Source organism: Panthera onca, chromosome D1 (assembly GCF_046562875.1).
Source record: "Panthera onca isolate mPanOnc1 chromosome D1, mPanOnc1 haplotype 2, whole genome shotgun sequence".
Lineage (NCBI taxonomy): Eukaryota > Metazoa > Chordata > Mammalia > Carnivora > Felidae > Panthera > Panthera onca.
The window spans coordinates 7629511-7643405 of record NC_138348.1 but is presented as its reverse complement, the minus strand read 5'-3'; the positions used below and the strand labels follow the sequence as shown (position 1 = coordinate 7643405).

At 60.6% G+C, this 13895-nt stretch overlaps 1 protein-coding gene across 2 annotated transcripts; it reads left to right on the top strand.

The window, feature by feature from the left end:
- The first annotated feature begins 436 nt into the window (after positions 1-436).
- SLC22A12 (solute carrier family 22 member 12) lies at positions 437-11613 on the top strand. 2 transcript variants are annotated; one of them, XM_060607112.3, is made up of 11 exons: positions 437-563; positions 2032-2728; positions 3378-3481; positions 3881-4035; positions 4111-4279; positions 8076-8199; positions 8373-8488; positions 9158-9372; positions 9813-9921; positions 10144-10347; positions 10881-11613. In XM_060607112.3, exons 2-11 carry the CDS (start codon positions 2327-2329, stop codon positions 10942-10944), a joined length of 1662 nt encoding a protein of 553 aa, XP_060463095.1. In that variant the 5' UTR covers positions 437-563; positions 2032-2326; the 3' UTR covers positions 10945-11613. The 2 variants fall into 2 exon arrangements, with proteins under 2 accessions (XP_060463095.1, XP_060463096.1); XM_060607113.3 differs by lacking the exon at positions 437-563 and having other exon boundaries at positions 2342-2728; positions 3313-3481.
- Positions 11614-13895: the final 2282 nt, after the last annotated feature.

Genomic DNA, 13895 nt, shown 5'->3' with positions numbered 1-13895 from the left:
GAAAAGAGGTGAGGGCCAAAGACAGGCATTAAAAGGGAGGGGGCTTTTCTGAGGATGGGAGGGAGAGTGGCAGATTGGGGGGGGTGGTGAACTTTTAATTTCTTTTTTTAAGTAACCTCTACCCCCAACATGGGGCTCAAACTCACGAGCCCGAGATCAAGAGTCACATACTCCTCTGACTGAGCCAGGCAGGCGTCCCGGAGAATGGCGTATTTGTACATCGGTGGGAACTATCCGGTCGGGAGGGGAAGGCAGTTGCCAAAGAGGCTTTGGGCAGGTGGAGAGGTGGGCCGCAGGGCGCACGGCGAGGGGGGCAGGATGAGTGCGAGCGGGTGGGCCATCGGGCTGGCAGGAGGAAAGGCAGGATGCGGGGGCACCGAGGCAGGTGGGAGGATGAGACCGCTGGCTTCTCCTGACTTCTGTTTCTTTAGTGAAATAAGGAGAAAGGGCATCTTTTGCGAGAGGGTGGAGGAGGAAGGAGATATCTGAACAGAGGAGGCGGCACAAAATACAAGACTCTAGAAGGATTTGCACCAAGTATCAACAGTGGTGATCACCAGTTGGTGAGTTTAGGAGGGATCTTTGCTTTCTTCGCACCTGTCAATACGTTCTGAAACTTTTGAAAGGCATGTACATTAATTTTATAATCAAAAGAAACAGAAGCTGCTTTTTTTTTAATGTTTATGTATTTTTGAGAGAGAGAGAGAGAGAGAGAGAGAGAGAGAATGAGCGGGAGAGGGGCAGAGAGAGAAGGAGACACGGAATCCGAGGCAGGCTCCAGGCTCCGAGCTGTCAGCCCAGAGCCCGACGTGGGGCTCGAACCCACGGACCGTGAGATCATGACCTGAGCCGAAGTCGGGACGCTTCACCGGCTGAGCCACCCGGGCGCCCCTGAGAAGCTGCCTTTAAAACCAGCGGGAGGGGGCGCCTGGGTGGCGCAGTCGGTTAAGCGTCCGACTTCAGCCAGGTCACGATCTCGCGGTCCGTGAGTTCGAGCCCCGCGTCGGGCTCTGGGCTGATGGCTCGGAGCCTGGAGCCTGTTTCCGATTCTGTGTCTCCCTCTCTCTCTGCCCCTCCCCCGTTCATGCTCTGTCTCTCTCTGTCCCAAAAAAAAAAAAAAAAAAAAAAAAAAAAACGTTGAAAAAAAAAAAAAATTTAAAAAAAAAAAAATAAAACCAGCGGGAGCAAGTCTTTACGGAGGCTGCATTAGCTGTCCAAACCCGTGCTGGTCCCAAAGATGCTCCAAAGAAGGGTTCCTGGCCTCCGGCAACTGGCTGGAAATGAGACCAGTTGGACAATAATGAAAGGGTGCAGGCCAGAGCGAAGATGGGGCTCCACTACTAACTCCCAGGAGGGAGGCAAGAATAAGCAAGCAGAGCTCCCTGGAGGAGAAGGCCCTTGTGGTACGTTCAGGATGTGGCATTCCAGGCTGGGAGCACCAGCCAGGACGGGAGCAAGGCTAGGAGCCCGCGGAGCTGGCACAGGGCATGCTCGGGGTGGGGGGCACAGAGGTCAGTGACTGGGCAGGGGGAGAGTGGGCAAGACAAAAGGCAATGGGGAGGGAGTTACCCCTAAAATGGGTGGCCTCGTGCCCCAAAGCACAGAAGAAACGGTTAGGTCGCTGTCATTGTTCCCACACATCATGCACACGTGTCTGGTGACACTGGGGAGACCTTGCAAGGGCTCGGAGAGGGTGACAGCAGAAGAAGCTTGGGGGCATCAATGGCAGCAGATGACGGGGGGTGCTGGGCCACACAGGATGGGAGGTGTGGGTTCAGATGGCTGCCCATAACTTGGGACACACACACACACACACACACACACACACACACAGGTCCCAGCAGCCCACAGGATGTCCCTCCAGCTCCTGCCTGTCCCAGGCAGGGGTGTGGAGGGCAGGCAGCAGCCTACGTCACAGTTGGGTTAATCTTCGACCAAGCCTTAACGCCTATTCCGTAAGGGTCACCTGGTCAGTGTTTTATTCCAGTCTGGGTGACTTCGGTCTCCACTTTCCCCACTTCCTTTATTCAGCTCCTCCTGGAGGTCCAGGGCCAGCTACGTCTCCGGAAGGATGCTGGTGGCTCAGGGGTCACACCTAGCAACCCCTGGTCCGAGTCGGAGGCACCCTGAGTGACATTTGCTGGGCGGGCGCCCGGAGAGTCCTGGCCCAGGGGCAGCGAAGCCGGAGGCCACTGCCATGCTCCAGGCTTCTCAGCTGACGAAGCAGGTGCTGCTGTGGGGGAAGCAGGTCGCCGGCCTTGGCCCCTTTGCCCTGGGCCAGCTTCTGTGAAGCGGGCACCTCCCCTGGGCCCCCTCGGCGGGCTCCATGGCGTTTTCTGAGCTCCTGGACCAAGTGGGTGGCCTGGGCAGGTTCCAGGTTCTCCAGATGGTGGCTCTGGTGGTCCCTATCATGTGGCTCACCACTCAGAGCATGATGGAGAACTTCTCGGCCGCCGTGCCCAGCCACCGCTGCTGGGTGCCCCTCCTGGACAACAGCACCGCCCAGGCCGGTGTCCCCGGGGCCCTGGGCCCCAAGGACCTCCTGACCGTCTCCATCCCCCCGGGCCCCAACCACGAGCCCCACCGGTGTCGCCGCTTCCGCCAACCCCAGTGGCAGCTCCTGGACCCCAACGGCACGGCCACCAACTGGAGCGAGGCCGCCACGGAGCCGTGCGTGGACGGCTGGGTCTACGACCGCAGCACCTTCACCTCCACCATCGTGGCCAAGGTAAGGGCCTCCCCTGACACCCTCCCCAAGTCCTGGCACTTTAGAGGCCAAGGGCAGAGCTCACACTTGACTGGGCTCAGCACGGCCCAGTCCTGGGAGGGACCTGCCCTCTGCAAGCCTCCTCACTCGCCACCGGTGCCCTCCTCCAGCACCTGCCCTACAGGGGAGTGGGCGGCAGGACTCAGCCTACAGACAGACACTGGCCCCTGGCTCGTGGAACAGTGGGTGCTGCCCGTGACTGCCAGGCCAGCCCCGCTGCCCCTGATTAGCTGTGACACAGGCAGCTCCCTCCACCGTGACCCCAGTTCTCAGACCCCGGGGGGGAGGCATCAGGCAAACGCGGGCGAGTGGGAGGAGCCCCCCACCCCGGCCAGGGGAAGGGGCCTCTCTCTGCAGAAGGGAGCGGCCCCGGGGGAATCGGGAGGTGATGCCAACTCCGGCTGGCGTTGCAAACCGGGTGAGGCAGGGGAGAGATGAGGCCAGAGAGAACTTGACCCTGGACCAGAGGGTGATGTGGGGAGGCTTAGCCCTGCCCCACCACCCTAGAGGTCACCGGGCCATCCACCCACGCCTGGTTCCCTCAGGCCTTCCCATCCTACGCCTCCACCCCTGCTTGTCTGGGCTCAACTCCCCACTCCTCTCCCGCCAGTGGGACCTTGTGTGCGACTCCCACGCCCTGAAGCCCATGGCCCAGTCCATCTACCTGTCGGGGATCCTCATGGGAGCTGCGGTGTTTGGCCAAGTCTCCGACAGGTGAGTACCCCCCCCCCCCAGTTCTAGAAGCCCCCTTTTCCCTCACGCCTCTGTGCTCCCATCTCCATGTGTCTCTCCCCTGACGCCTTCTGGCTCTGCCACTGAGGAAGCCCTGTACCCTCTCTAGGCCTTTGTTTCTGGGGTTGTAGAGGGTCGTCACTCCTACAAAACACCGCTAAAATCTGCCTAAAACCGTTAAAACCTGTTGTTGAGCGCTCCTGCTGACGGGGAGCTCATTCTCTGCCCGGGGCCGCCACCTGGGCCTACAAGCCTTTCGTGGGGGGGGGGATAACTCGGGTCTGGACCCAAGAGTCACCGTGACCTCTGCTCAGACCCCCGTGGCCGGTGCCGTGGCGCCCCGTGGACCCGGCCACCGCCTGCCCGTTTGTGTGCCCGCAGGTTTGGGCGCAGGCTGGTGCTGACCTGGAACTACCTTCAGATGGCCGTGTCGGGCACGGCGGCCGCCTTCGCCCCCACCTTCCCGGTGTACTGTCTGTTTCGCTTCCTGGTGGCCTTGGCCGTGGCGGGCGTCATGATGAACACTTGCACTCTCCGTAGGTCACCTGACCCGGGCCAGGCGAGGGAGGCTCGTGTGGGCTCCCAGGCTGACCCTTGAGGTCTCCTTGCAGTGATGGAGTGGACGTCCACGCGTGCCCGAGCCTTGGTGATGACTTTGAACTCCCTGGGCTTCAGCTTCGGCCAGGTCCTGATGGCCACAGTGGCCTACGGTGTGCGTGACTGGGCCCTGCTGCAGCTGGTGGTCTCCGCCCCCTTCTTCCTCTGCTTTGTGTATTCCTGGTGGGTGCCGTCCCCTGTCCTCAGAGAAGTCCCTGCCTACCCTCCACCCTGGGGGCAGGGACCAGGGGCGCAGGAGGCCAAGGGAGCCCAGCCAGAGGGGAGCCACGGGCCCGGCACAGCTGGCGGCCACAGGTCCACGGTGCTCACCCACCCCGGACTGGGGCTCCAGGGCCGGAGACGCTTCTCCCTTCCTTGTTCCTCCCGGTGCCTCCTCCCCCTGCACTCATCCTCCCCCCTCCCCTCTTCCTTCCCATCATCTCTAGGCCTTTTCCCTCTTGATTCCTTGCTTGCCTTGGCATGTGTGCCTCTGGGCACATTTTCTGAGCCGAGGCACTAGGCCAGGCTGAGGGGTGAGACACAAATACAACACACACACACACACACACACACACACACACACTGCTCCTAGGACACGGCCCCAGTCAGCCTTATGTACTGACATTTTACTAAAAAGCAGGGACCAAGACCCAGTGGTCAGAGGGGACCCCCAGCCCCCCACACAGGGCTGACATATTAGAGAAGTTAGGAAGTGTCTGTGCTGCCCTGAAATAAATCAGGCATGGCTCTTGCCAAACTCCTGGGACATAGTAGGTGTATGGGAAATATCTGTTGGATGGATATCTGGATAGATGGATGGATGGATGGATGGATGGATGGATGGATGGGTGGATGGATGGATAGATGATATAGATAGATGGTAGATAGATAGATAGATAGATAGATAGATAGATAGATATGATAGATATAATGGATGGATGGATGGATGGATGGATGGATCGATCGATCGATGGATGGATGGATGGGTGGATGGATGGGTGGATGGATGGATAGATGATATAGATAGATGATAAATAGACAGATAGATAGATATGATAGATATAATGGATGGATGGATGGATGGATAGATGATATAGATAGATAGATAGATAGATAGATGATAGATATGATGGATGGATGGATGGATGGATGGATGGATGGATAGATGATATGGATAGACAGATAGATAGATAGATAGATAGATAGATAGATATGATAGATATAATGGATGGATGGATGGATGGATGGATGGATGAATGGATGGATGGATAGATAGATCGATGGATGGATGGATGGATGGATGGATAATATAGATAGATGATAGATAGATAGATAGATAGATAGATAGATAGATGATAGATATGATAGATATAATGGATGAATGGATGGATGGATGGATGGATCGATGGATGGATCGATGGATGGATGGATGGATGGATAGATGATATAGATAGATGATAAATAGATAGATATGATACATATAATGGATGGATGTATGGATCGATCGATGGATGAATGGATGGATGGATAGATGATATAGATAGATGATAAATAGATAGATAGATATGATAGATATAATGGATGGATGGATGGACCGATGGATGGATGGATGGATGATATAGATAGATGATACATAAATAGATAGATGATAGATACGATAGATATAATGGATGGATACATGGATGGATGGATGGATAATCTAGGTAGATAGACAATAGATAACAGGTAATAATAGGCAATAGATAATAGGTGGTGGGCAAGAAATGAGCTGAGCTGAGCTGAGCTGAACAGGTGGCTGGAGGGGTAAGTGGATGAATGGATGTCCTTTGGGACAGGGCTGAGCCCGGCTCATTCACACACAGACTCAGCAACTCTGGGTTTTTGGTTGGCCATCGTGGCCCCTGCAGAAAGAAGTCCAGCAGATGCCCAGGGGAGGACGGGGCACTGGCACCGGGAGGAGGGCTGACTTCACAGATCTCTCCAAGCCCCACTGATTGGAGCAGAAACGCTCTTAGAATGGAGCCCTGAGCAGCTAATTTGCAGTCACTCTGCAGAGCAGGAGACAGTCACGCTTCCTGCACTGGCTCTGAGAGGAAGCCATTCCAGCTGACGGGTGGCTTTCCGGGATGGCCGTTTGACCCCCGGGACCAACGGAGCGGAGGCTGGAGGGTAGAAGGCAAGGGTCAACGATGCAGATTCCGGGGCCCCCTTCCTGGCTCTCTGAGGCTGACGCTGGCTCACGGGGTAGAGCCTCACTTTTCCTGACAGACGTGCCCACCCAGGTGCCGTGCACGTGCCCACAATCGTGCGTCACCCACCACGTCATGACTTCAGCAAACAGCTACCGGGTGCCCACCAGGGGCAGGGCACTGGCTGATGCGGGGCTGACGACAGCGAAACAGGAGCACTGCCCCGCGGGGAGCTGGCAAGACACCCCACACGTGATGGCTTGACGAATAAGAGGGGGACCATCTGAGGGCGGGAGCCCATGGCCCGCGAACTCCCACCAGCTTCTCTGCTTCTCTTCAAAACCCATTTCTCTCCATGACAAGTTGTCTGCCTGTGCCGGCCCCACCCCCCTCCCCGTCTCCTCAAACCCGCCCGACCACCAGGCTTCACCCACGACGGCCCTGGCGCCCCGGCTCTGCTCCCACTGTTCTTGGCCCCTGAATCGGAGGAGGGGTGCCCTCTCCCGGGCAACCTAACCTGTGTCCCCTGTGCCACATGCTGCAAACCCTGAATCCTCTCTCCAGACCTGCCCCTCCCCAGACTCCAGCCTCCCGTTTCCAACCCTCCGTGTGACATCGCCGTGACTGATGTCTCGGCTTCACAAACGTGAACATAGTCTCACACCTGCTCTTTCCCAAGGCTTCCCCAGCAAGGGTGGGGGGGATAGCAGCCCCCATCCGCCGGGTCCCAGAGTTAGAGACACCACGTCACCTCCCTGTCCCTCACTGACCTCCCCGCCCCACCCTAAGTCCAGCAGGTCACTGGATCTTGTCAACTCTACCTCAAAAGTATGCCTCGAGCCCCCCTTCTCTCCCCTGTTCTAACCCAGGAGGACCTTTGGGCCCCATGCATGTGGAGCAGGTGACCCCACGCCTGGCTGCTGCTCCCAGGGGAAAGCGTGCCTGGCTGGGGGGCCTGCCTGAGCAGAGGCCTGGAGCCAGGAGCCAGGGTGGAATGGTGGGCGTGGCAGGGGCCTCGGTGGGCTGGGCCAGCGCAAGGGATCTGGGCCGACGTCGAGGGGTGTGGGGGCAAGGTTAGGGTTAGGAGCTGGGCCCTGGCATCGGGGTGTGGAGCCGGGATGCGTGGGGCCAGCTGGCATCCAGGAGACAGCAAGTGTTGTCCTGACGTGGGCGACCGGGCCACAGGCGAGACAAGGGCAGGGGGCGGGTCAGGTGCAAGCGGCTGGTGGTGACAGGAATTGGTGGCTGCCTGGGTGCAGGTGGAGGGGGCTGGCGATGCCAGGACCAAAGACCCTGCCCCAGGCCTGAGCCCCCGGTTGGGTGGGAAGCTGGGGAGGAGCCAGCTCAGGCAGGAAGGCGCAGCCTCGGGGGTGAACAGGAAGGCCACGGATGTGACATCGGGCAGGTGCCTGGCCTCCCTGGGGAGAGGTGGGGGACCCCAGTGGGCTTGCGGCTTGTGGCGGGCTTGCAAGACTACGGTTCTCACTGCACACAGGCTCACCCAGGCCTGCTTCCCGGGGGGGCCAGGGAAGGGCCACAGGGTCGGGAGGGAGGCCGGAAGGGGAGGATATGGACTCCCAACCCCAGTCTGAGGAAGAGAAGGAAAAAGGCAGAAAAGGTGGCCTGCGGGGGAAGGAGGGCGTCAGGTGGTGTGGCGTCCCTGAGCCTGGGGCCTATGGGCACCAGTGAGGCCACCCCCCTGGGCAGAGGGAGACAGAAGGGCAGTAAGGCTCACGCAGCCTGGGGCCACAGGCCGCACCCACCCACCCTCCGCCCTTGACCCCCTGCAGGTGGCTGGCGGAGTCTGCCCGATGGCTCCTCATCAAGGGCAAGCTGGAGCAGGGCCTGCGGGAGCTACAGAAGGTGGCTGCCATCAACGGGAAGAGGGCAGTGGAGGACACACTGACTGCAGAGGTGAGGCGGGGCGGGGCAGGGCGGGGCGCTCCCCCAGGGCTCAGCCCTCAGACTCTCTCCCTGCCCCTGCACAGGCCCCTGGGAGGGTGAGGGTCTCAAGGAGGAGGACCTGCCCGGTGCTCCCAATGCTGACAGTGACTCCCCTCCCGCCCCACCCCACCCCGTCCCTGCAGGCCTTGCTGTCAGCCATGCGGGAGGAGCTGAGTGCGAGCCAGGCTCCTGCCAGCCCGGCTGCCCTGCTTTGCACACCCGGACTGGGCCTCCGGACCTGTGTCTCCACTCTGTGCTGGTAGAGGCCCCTTCACCCCCCCGGGGCCCCAGCCTCTGCCTCGGGCCTGCCTCGGGCAGCCGGGAACCTGGGGTCAGGCCCTGACTGGCATCCAGGCAGGGGACCTCTACGGACTCTCCTCTTGCTCCCGCCTCCAGGACCAGGCCTGAAGCATTCCATTCCCCACCGCCCCCCCCCCCCCCACTCCCCTGCTAGCAGTCAGGCTCCCAAAGGAAGCAGCCAAGGCCAGGTGGGGTCAGGCCGGGGAGAGGGGATGGCAGAGACCCCTAAGGAGGAAGATTCACAGCAAAGGCGCTGGGAGAGCTGAGCTGCCCAGCAGGAGGGGAGAAGGCACACCCACCCCAGTATTATCAGAGCCCGGGGAGCCAGTCTCACCCAGCAAGGACACAGGACAGGACACAGGACACCCAGAGGGAGGGAGGGAGGCAAACCCTGGCCTCTCCACCACCCCACCCCCTGCACCTCCAGCCCCTCACCAGCTCCCATTGGCCAAACCTACCGAGGGGTGGCACCGGGGGAGGGGGGAGGCCTGGGGCCAGGTGGTGCACAGAGACCAGCCCTCCACTACGCAGAGCCTGCAGGGGGAGGCTGGAGGCGGGTCTGAGGACCGACCAGCAAAGGAGCAGCCCCCACCCCAGCCTGACCCCACCCGCCCCGCCCCGCCTGCAGGTTCGCCTTCGGCTTCACCTTCTACGGCCTGGCCCTAGACCTGCAGGCCCTCGGCAGCGACATCTTCCTGCTCCAGGTCCTCATTGGGGTCGTGGACATCCCGGCCAAGATCGGCACCCTGGTGCTGCTGAACCGCCTGGGCCGCAGGTCCACTCAGGTGGCGTCCCTGGTGCTGGCGGGGCTCTGCGTCTTGGCCAACATGCTGGTGCCCCACGGTGAGCGGCCAGAGGCTTCCCTACCTCGGGGTGCTGAGCCAGGGACAGGGGCCCCTGCCCCCTCCTCAGAGGGTGCTGGTCTAGAGCAGGGGCCCAGTGGGGAAGGAGGCTGCTGGGGCATCTGGGACAGATGGTGATGGCCCGCCCCAGGCAGCAGGAACAGGGATGGAGTGGAGGGGGTGGCATCATGCAGGGGGAGGGGAGGGAGCAGGGGGCCAAGGAGGACTCCCAGGGTCTGGCTCAGGGTTATCGGGTTGGGCAGCAGTTTGGGGGGCAGCGAACGGAACCACGGTGTCACCTAGGATGTGGTGCGTGTGTGCGTTGTGGGGACACCCAGATGGAGGGGAGTCATAGACATTTGGGAGGTCAGGGAGAAGTCTGGCCCCCATCTGACCTCGGAGCCCCGCCACCAAGCTCGCTACCCCCTTCCCTGTCCACAGAGTTGGGGGCCCTGCGTTCATCCCTGGCCGTGCTGGGGCTCGGGGGCCTGGGGGCCGCCTTCACCTGCGTCAGCATCTACACTGGTGAGCTCTTCCCCACCGTGCTCAGGTGAGGCTGTGCCCGGGCCCGAAGAAGGGGTCACCCTGGGCTGCGAGGGCAGGGTGGGGGTGGCCTTCCCCAGCCCCGGATGTTCCCGCCGCCATCCCCCTCCCATGTGGTCTCAGGGCTGAGTAGGTGCATTCTGCCCCCCGCCCCAACCACTGTGCCTCCCTGGACAGAGTGGGGCTGGGCCGGGCTGGGAGGCCCTCACGGGTGTTTCCGGGGCTGCAGGATGACAGCGGTGGGCCTGGGCCAGATGGCAGCCCGCGCCGGAGCTATCCTGGGGCCTCTGGTGCGGCTGCTGGGTGCACACGGCCGCTCACTGCCGCTGCTCGTCTACGGGGCGGTGCCGGTGCTGAGCGGCTTGGCTGCATTGTTGCTGCCGGAGACACAGAGCCTGCCGCTGCCCGACACGGTTCAAGATGTGCAGAACCAGTGAGTGAGCTCGGCCCGGGGCCCGCCCTCTCCGCTTCCCCCCTGCCCCCCGCCCCCACCCCGTCACTGGGCAGAGAGAGAAGCAGAGGCACAGAAAGGGACGGGATTGGCCCAGAGTCAAACAGCACATCTTTGGGAGAGGGGAGACCAAGGGCCGGGGCTCCTGGCTGACAGTGTGGACTTTGTCTCCTGCTCTGGGCCGGAGGCTGGGCCACCCTCGGGGCCACCTTCAGAGGCGTCGAGGGGAAGGGAGAGTGTAGTCGTTTGTTAAGAAGGACGGGCCGAGGGTGTGATGGGCGTTGCTGGGGGAGGAGGGGTGCTCACAGGCCCCAAATTCTACCACGAAAGCCCCTAGATGGCTGGCAGGCTGTCACTGCCCCCCCCCCCCCCCGCTTCCCAGCACGTGCCCATTCCTGGGCCCCCAAGAGCAGGGCAGTGGTACCTCCTGAGACCTCAGGAGGGACCCAGTTCAGGGGTCAGAGGTCACTCTGCACGCACGAGCCACACCCCTCTTGTCTTTCACGTCTGAACAGGGCAGTGATGAAAGCGACACACAGCCCCCCAGGGCGCACTGTCCTGAAATCCACACACTTTTAAGCTCCCGGGCATTCTGCGATGGGACATTGGGAGAAGCACCCTCTCTCCCTCGGAGAAGGCAGGACGACAAAGGCCACCATCTCCAGAGGGTCCAGGGGCGGCCCCGGGCACCCCACCGGACCCTCCCTTGTGACTTCGAAAACGATCAAGGACCAGCAGGACCCTGTCTACCCCGTGCTCCCCTCCTCGCTGCTCACGGCCCCCAGCTGTCCACTGTTCCCCCCTCCCCCCGCAGCCCTCCCCCCCACCGAGCTTGGAGGCCACCATCATCGAAGGTCAAAACATCCCAAACTCATCGCACTACCCCGAGATCTCCGCACAAGTCTCAGCTCCTCAGTTGTACCCAAAGGGCAGCTCTGGCCCCCGGTCACCCCTCTGCACACTCCAGCCACGGGACCAATCCTGCCTCGCCCCTTCTCTACCTACCAAACTCCTCTTCAGCCTCCCAGACTGAGGGCAACCGCCTCCTTCCAGGGGTGCAGCCCGAGGCCATAGCGAAACCCTTACCCACAGCCACGCACCTGTCTCCCACCCTGCCAGCTATGAGTTCCCAGAGGGCTGGAGTGGCCCCCTTGCCCCCTGATCTGACCCGGCCCCCACACAAAGCCTGGCAGGAGGGGCGTTGGGGGGGAGGCGACAAAAGAGTGAATAAAGGATCAAATGACTGCCCCTCCCTGACTCCAGTGAAGAGCCACAGGTGGGGGTGGGGCAGAGGAGAGTTCTGGGGAGCTCCTCTGGGGGCTGGCCCTTTCCCAGGCCAGCCTATCTGCCCTTTCCTGCCTGTGTTGTGGGCTAGGCACCGTCCTGGGCATCTCGTGGCATCATCTCATCTCTTCCCGAGCCCTTCGAGGAAGATGCCCCATTTTACAGATGGGAAAGTAAGGCTTGGAGAAACCGATTGCCCATGACAGGCAGCTAGGAGGGACGGAATCAAGAGTCAGGCCCCGGTCTCCAGAGCCCAACCCTGGCTACGACACCCCCAGCCTGCCCTCAGGCCTCGAGACCGCTGGGAGACAGGAGCACTCCCTGGCCTGGTCTTGTCAGCATAGCCTCGGGCCTCTTTAGGGGGGGATCGTGTCTTTTAGCCTTCTGCCTGTGGCCACCCCTCAGTGAAGAACCCCCCCCCCACACACACACACAAGGACAAAGGGGACAGGGGTGGGGATCACGTTTGTTAAGATGCCCAAAGGCAAGGTTGTCCCAGCTTGCCCTGAACTTTCCGTCCTGTCTGCCTGCTGCCCGGCTGAGCTCCAGCTACTTCCTTACCGTTGCTCAGGATTCTGGGGACCCGCTGGTGTCCAGAAGCTTCCAGAAGAGAGAACCCAGGACTGGTGAGAGATGGCTCCTCCTCCCCGCTAGGGTGTCCTCCAGTTCACCAAGTGGTCAGAGCTGTCCCTCTGCCCACGTTCAGAGCAGCCTTGCTCCTGGCCCTTCCAGGCGGTCACGGTCTTCTAGGACCCGGGGCTGACCTGCTTCCAACATGTCTCCCCTCACTCAACAGGATCTGGAAGCTGGGAGGGTCCAGGACCCGGCCCCTCTGGGGCAGCAGGGGGTGAGCGTCATCCCCGTGGCAGAGTGGGTGCCCTGCAAAGGGAGAGGGGTCTCCCTTCACAGCGGTCCTAGGCCTGCCTTCTAGATGGGTGCTCCACTCAAGCGGTCTTCACTTGGGAGCCCCCAATTTACTGCTCACCACAGGGAGCACCTGCCCCCCGAGGCTGCAGGGACACCTGCAAGGGAAGAGCCCAGGAAACCGGGCGTGGGAAGGAAGTGGTCAACAGTCTCACAGTCTCATTCGCCCCATGGAAGTAGAGGCCTCAAGCAGTGGGGACAGGAAAGTGGCTTCAGACCCACTTTGGCCATCCTCCTGTCTCCAGCCAGGACTGCAGCTCTCCCAGAGGGTGTGTGGGGAGGGCAACGCAGGCTCCTTCGGCTCCATATCCGCCTCCAGGAAAGGGATGTCCTTCCAGAAGAGTGCCAGGACTGGCTGACCTTGTGTTCCCTCCACCGGGGGTTTGGGTGGTAGGGCAGGTCTTCAAGGTCAAAGGGATCAGCTAGACTCCACCTTGAGCTTCTTCCCCAGCTCGGTCCTTGCTCCTCCCCAGGTGGAATCTCCTGGCACTTCCCTGATAGAACCAACTGTCAATGAGCGAGGTTCCTGGAATTTCAGTCACCCCCAGATGCTGTTTGGACACTCCTGAGGGTCAATGCCAGGCCAGCCAGACTCCAAAGGACCTCAGCTCAGGCCCAGGTGATAGGTTCAACATCAGATGCCCAGACGAAGGAGCTGAGACTGAAGTGACCATATCTTACAGACAGGTAAACTGAGTCAATGGTAGATTGACTCACAACCAACCCCTTGAGTGACAAGGAGCTCTTAGTCTCCTTACAAAGAGAAGAAAACACCCAGTCCTACACCCCCATGGCAATGAGCAGGACTGGGACCCATCCTTCCAACTCCTCCACTGTCCCTCTTTCTGGCCCCCTACTCTGACAGGCTGTTCAGGGCCATTCTAGAAATTTCTAGAATAAGAATGAATTTCTAGAAATTCTGGAATAGGAATTTAGAATTTCTGGAATAGACAAATAGAATTTCTAGAAACTTCTGGAAGAAGAACGTTCCCTTCTTGACACCGAGGAACTCCTGCCTGCCTCTATTGGTTTTCTTTGGCCAGTGACGATGGGGCGGGGGAACCTGAGATAAATTTCCATCCCTCGGGCAAACAGAACAGTAGCGGAAGACGTGAGCGCAAGGCCACGGCCAGCACAGGGACAGGATGTCCTGGCCAGACCACCCCAAGTCAGGGCCTCCCCCCAGGCTTCCACAGGGGGTTACAGCTGACCTCAGGCTCCTAGGCTGTAAGCAGCTGGGCAGAAGCAGGGCCCATGCCTCCCCCCAGATGGCTGGTTCAGGAGGGCAAGGAGAGGCCTGGTCTATGGAAATCCACAGCAGC

Coding starts and splice junctions, on each gene's coding strand:
- SLC22A12 (XM_060607112.3), top strand. CDS start 2,327: ATGGCGTTTTCTGAGCTCCTGGACCAAGTGGGTGGCCTGGGCAGGTTC. Junction 8,200..8,372: donor AGGACACACTGACTGCAGAG/GTGAGGCGGGGC, acceptor CCGTCCCTGCAG/GCCTTGCTGTCAGCCATGCG. Junction 10,348..10,880: donor GTTCAAGATGTGCAGAACCA/GTGAGTGAGCTC, acceptor ACGTCTGAACAG/GGCAGTGATGAAAGCGACAC.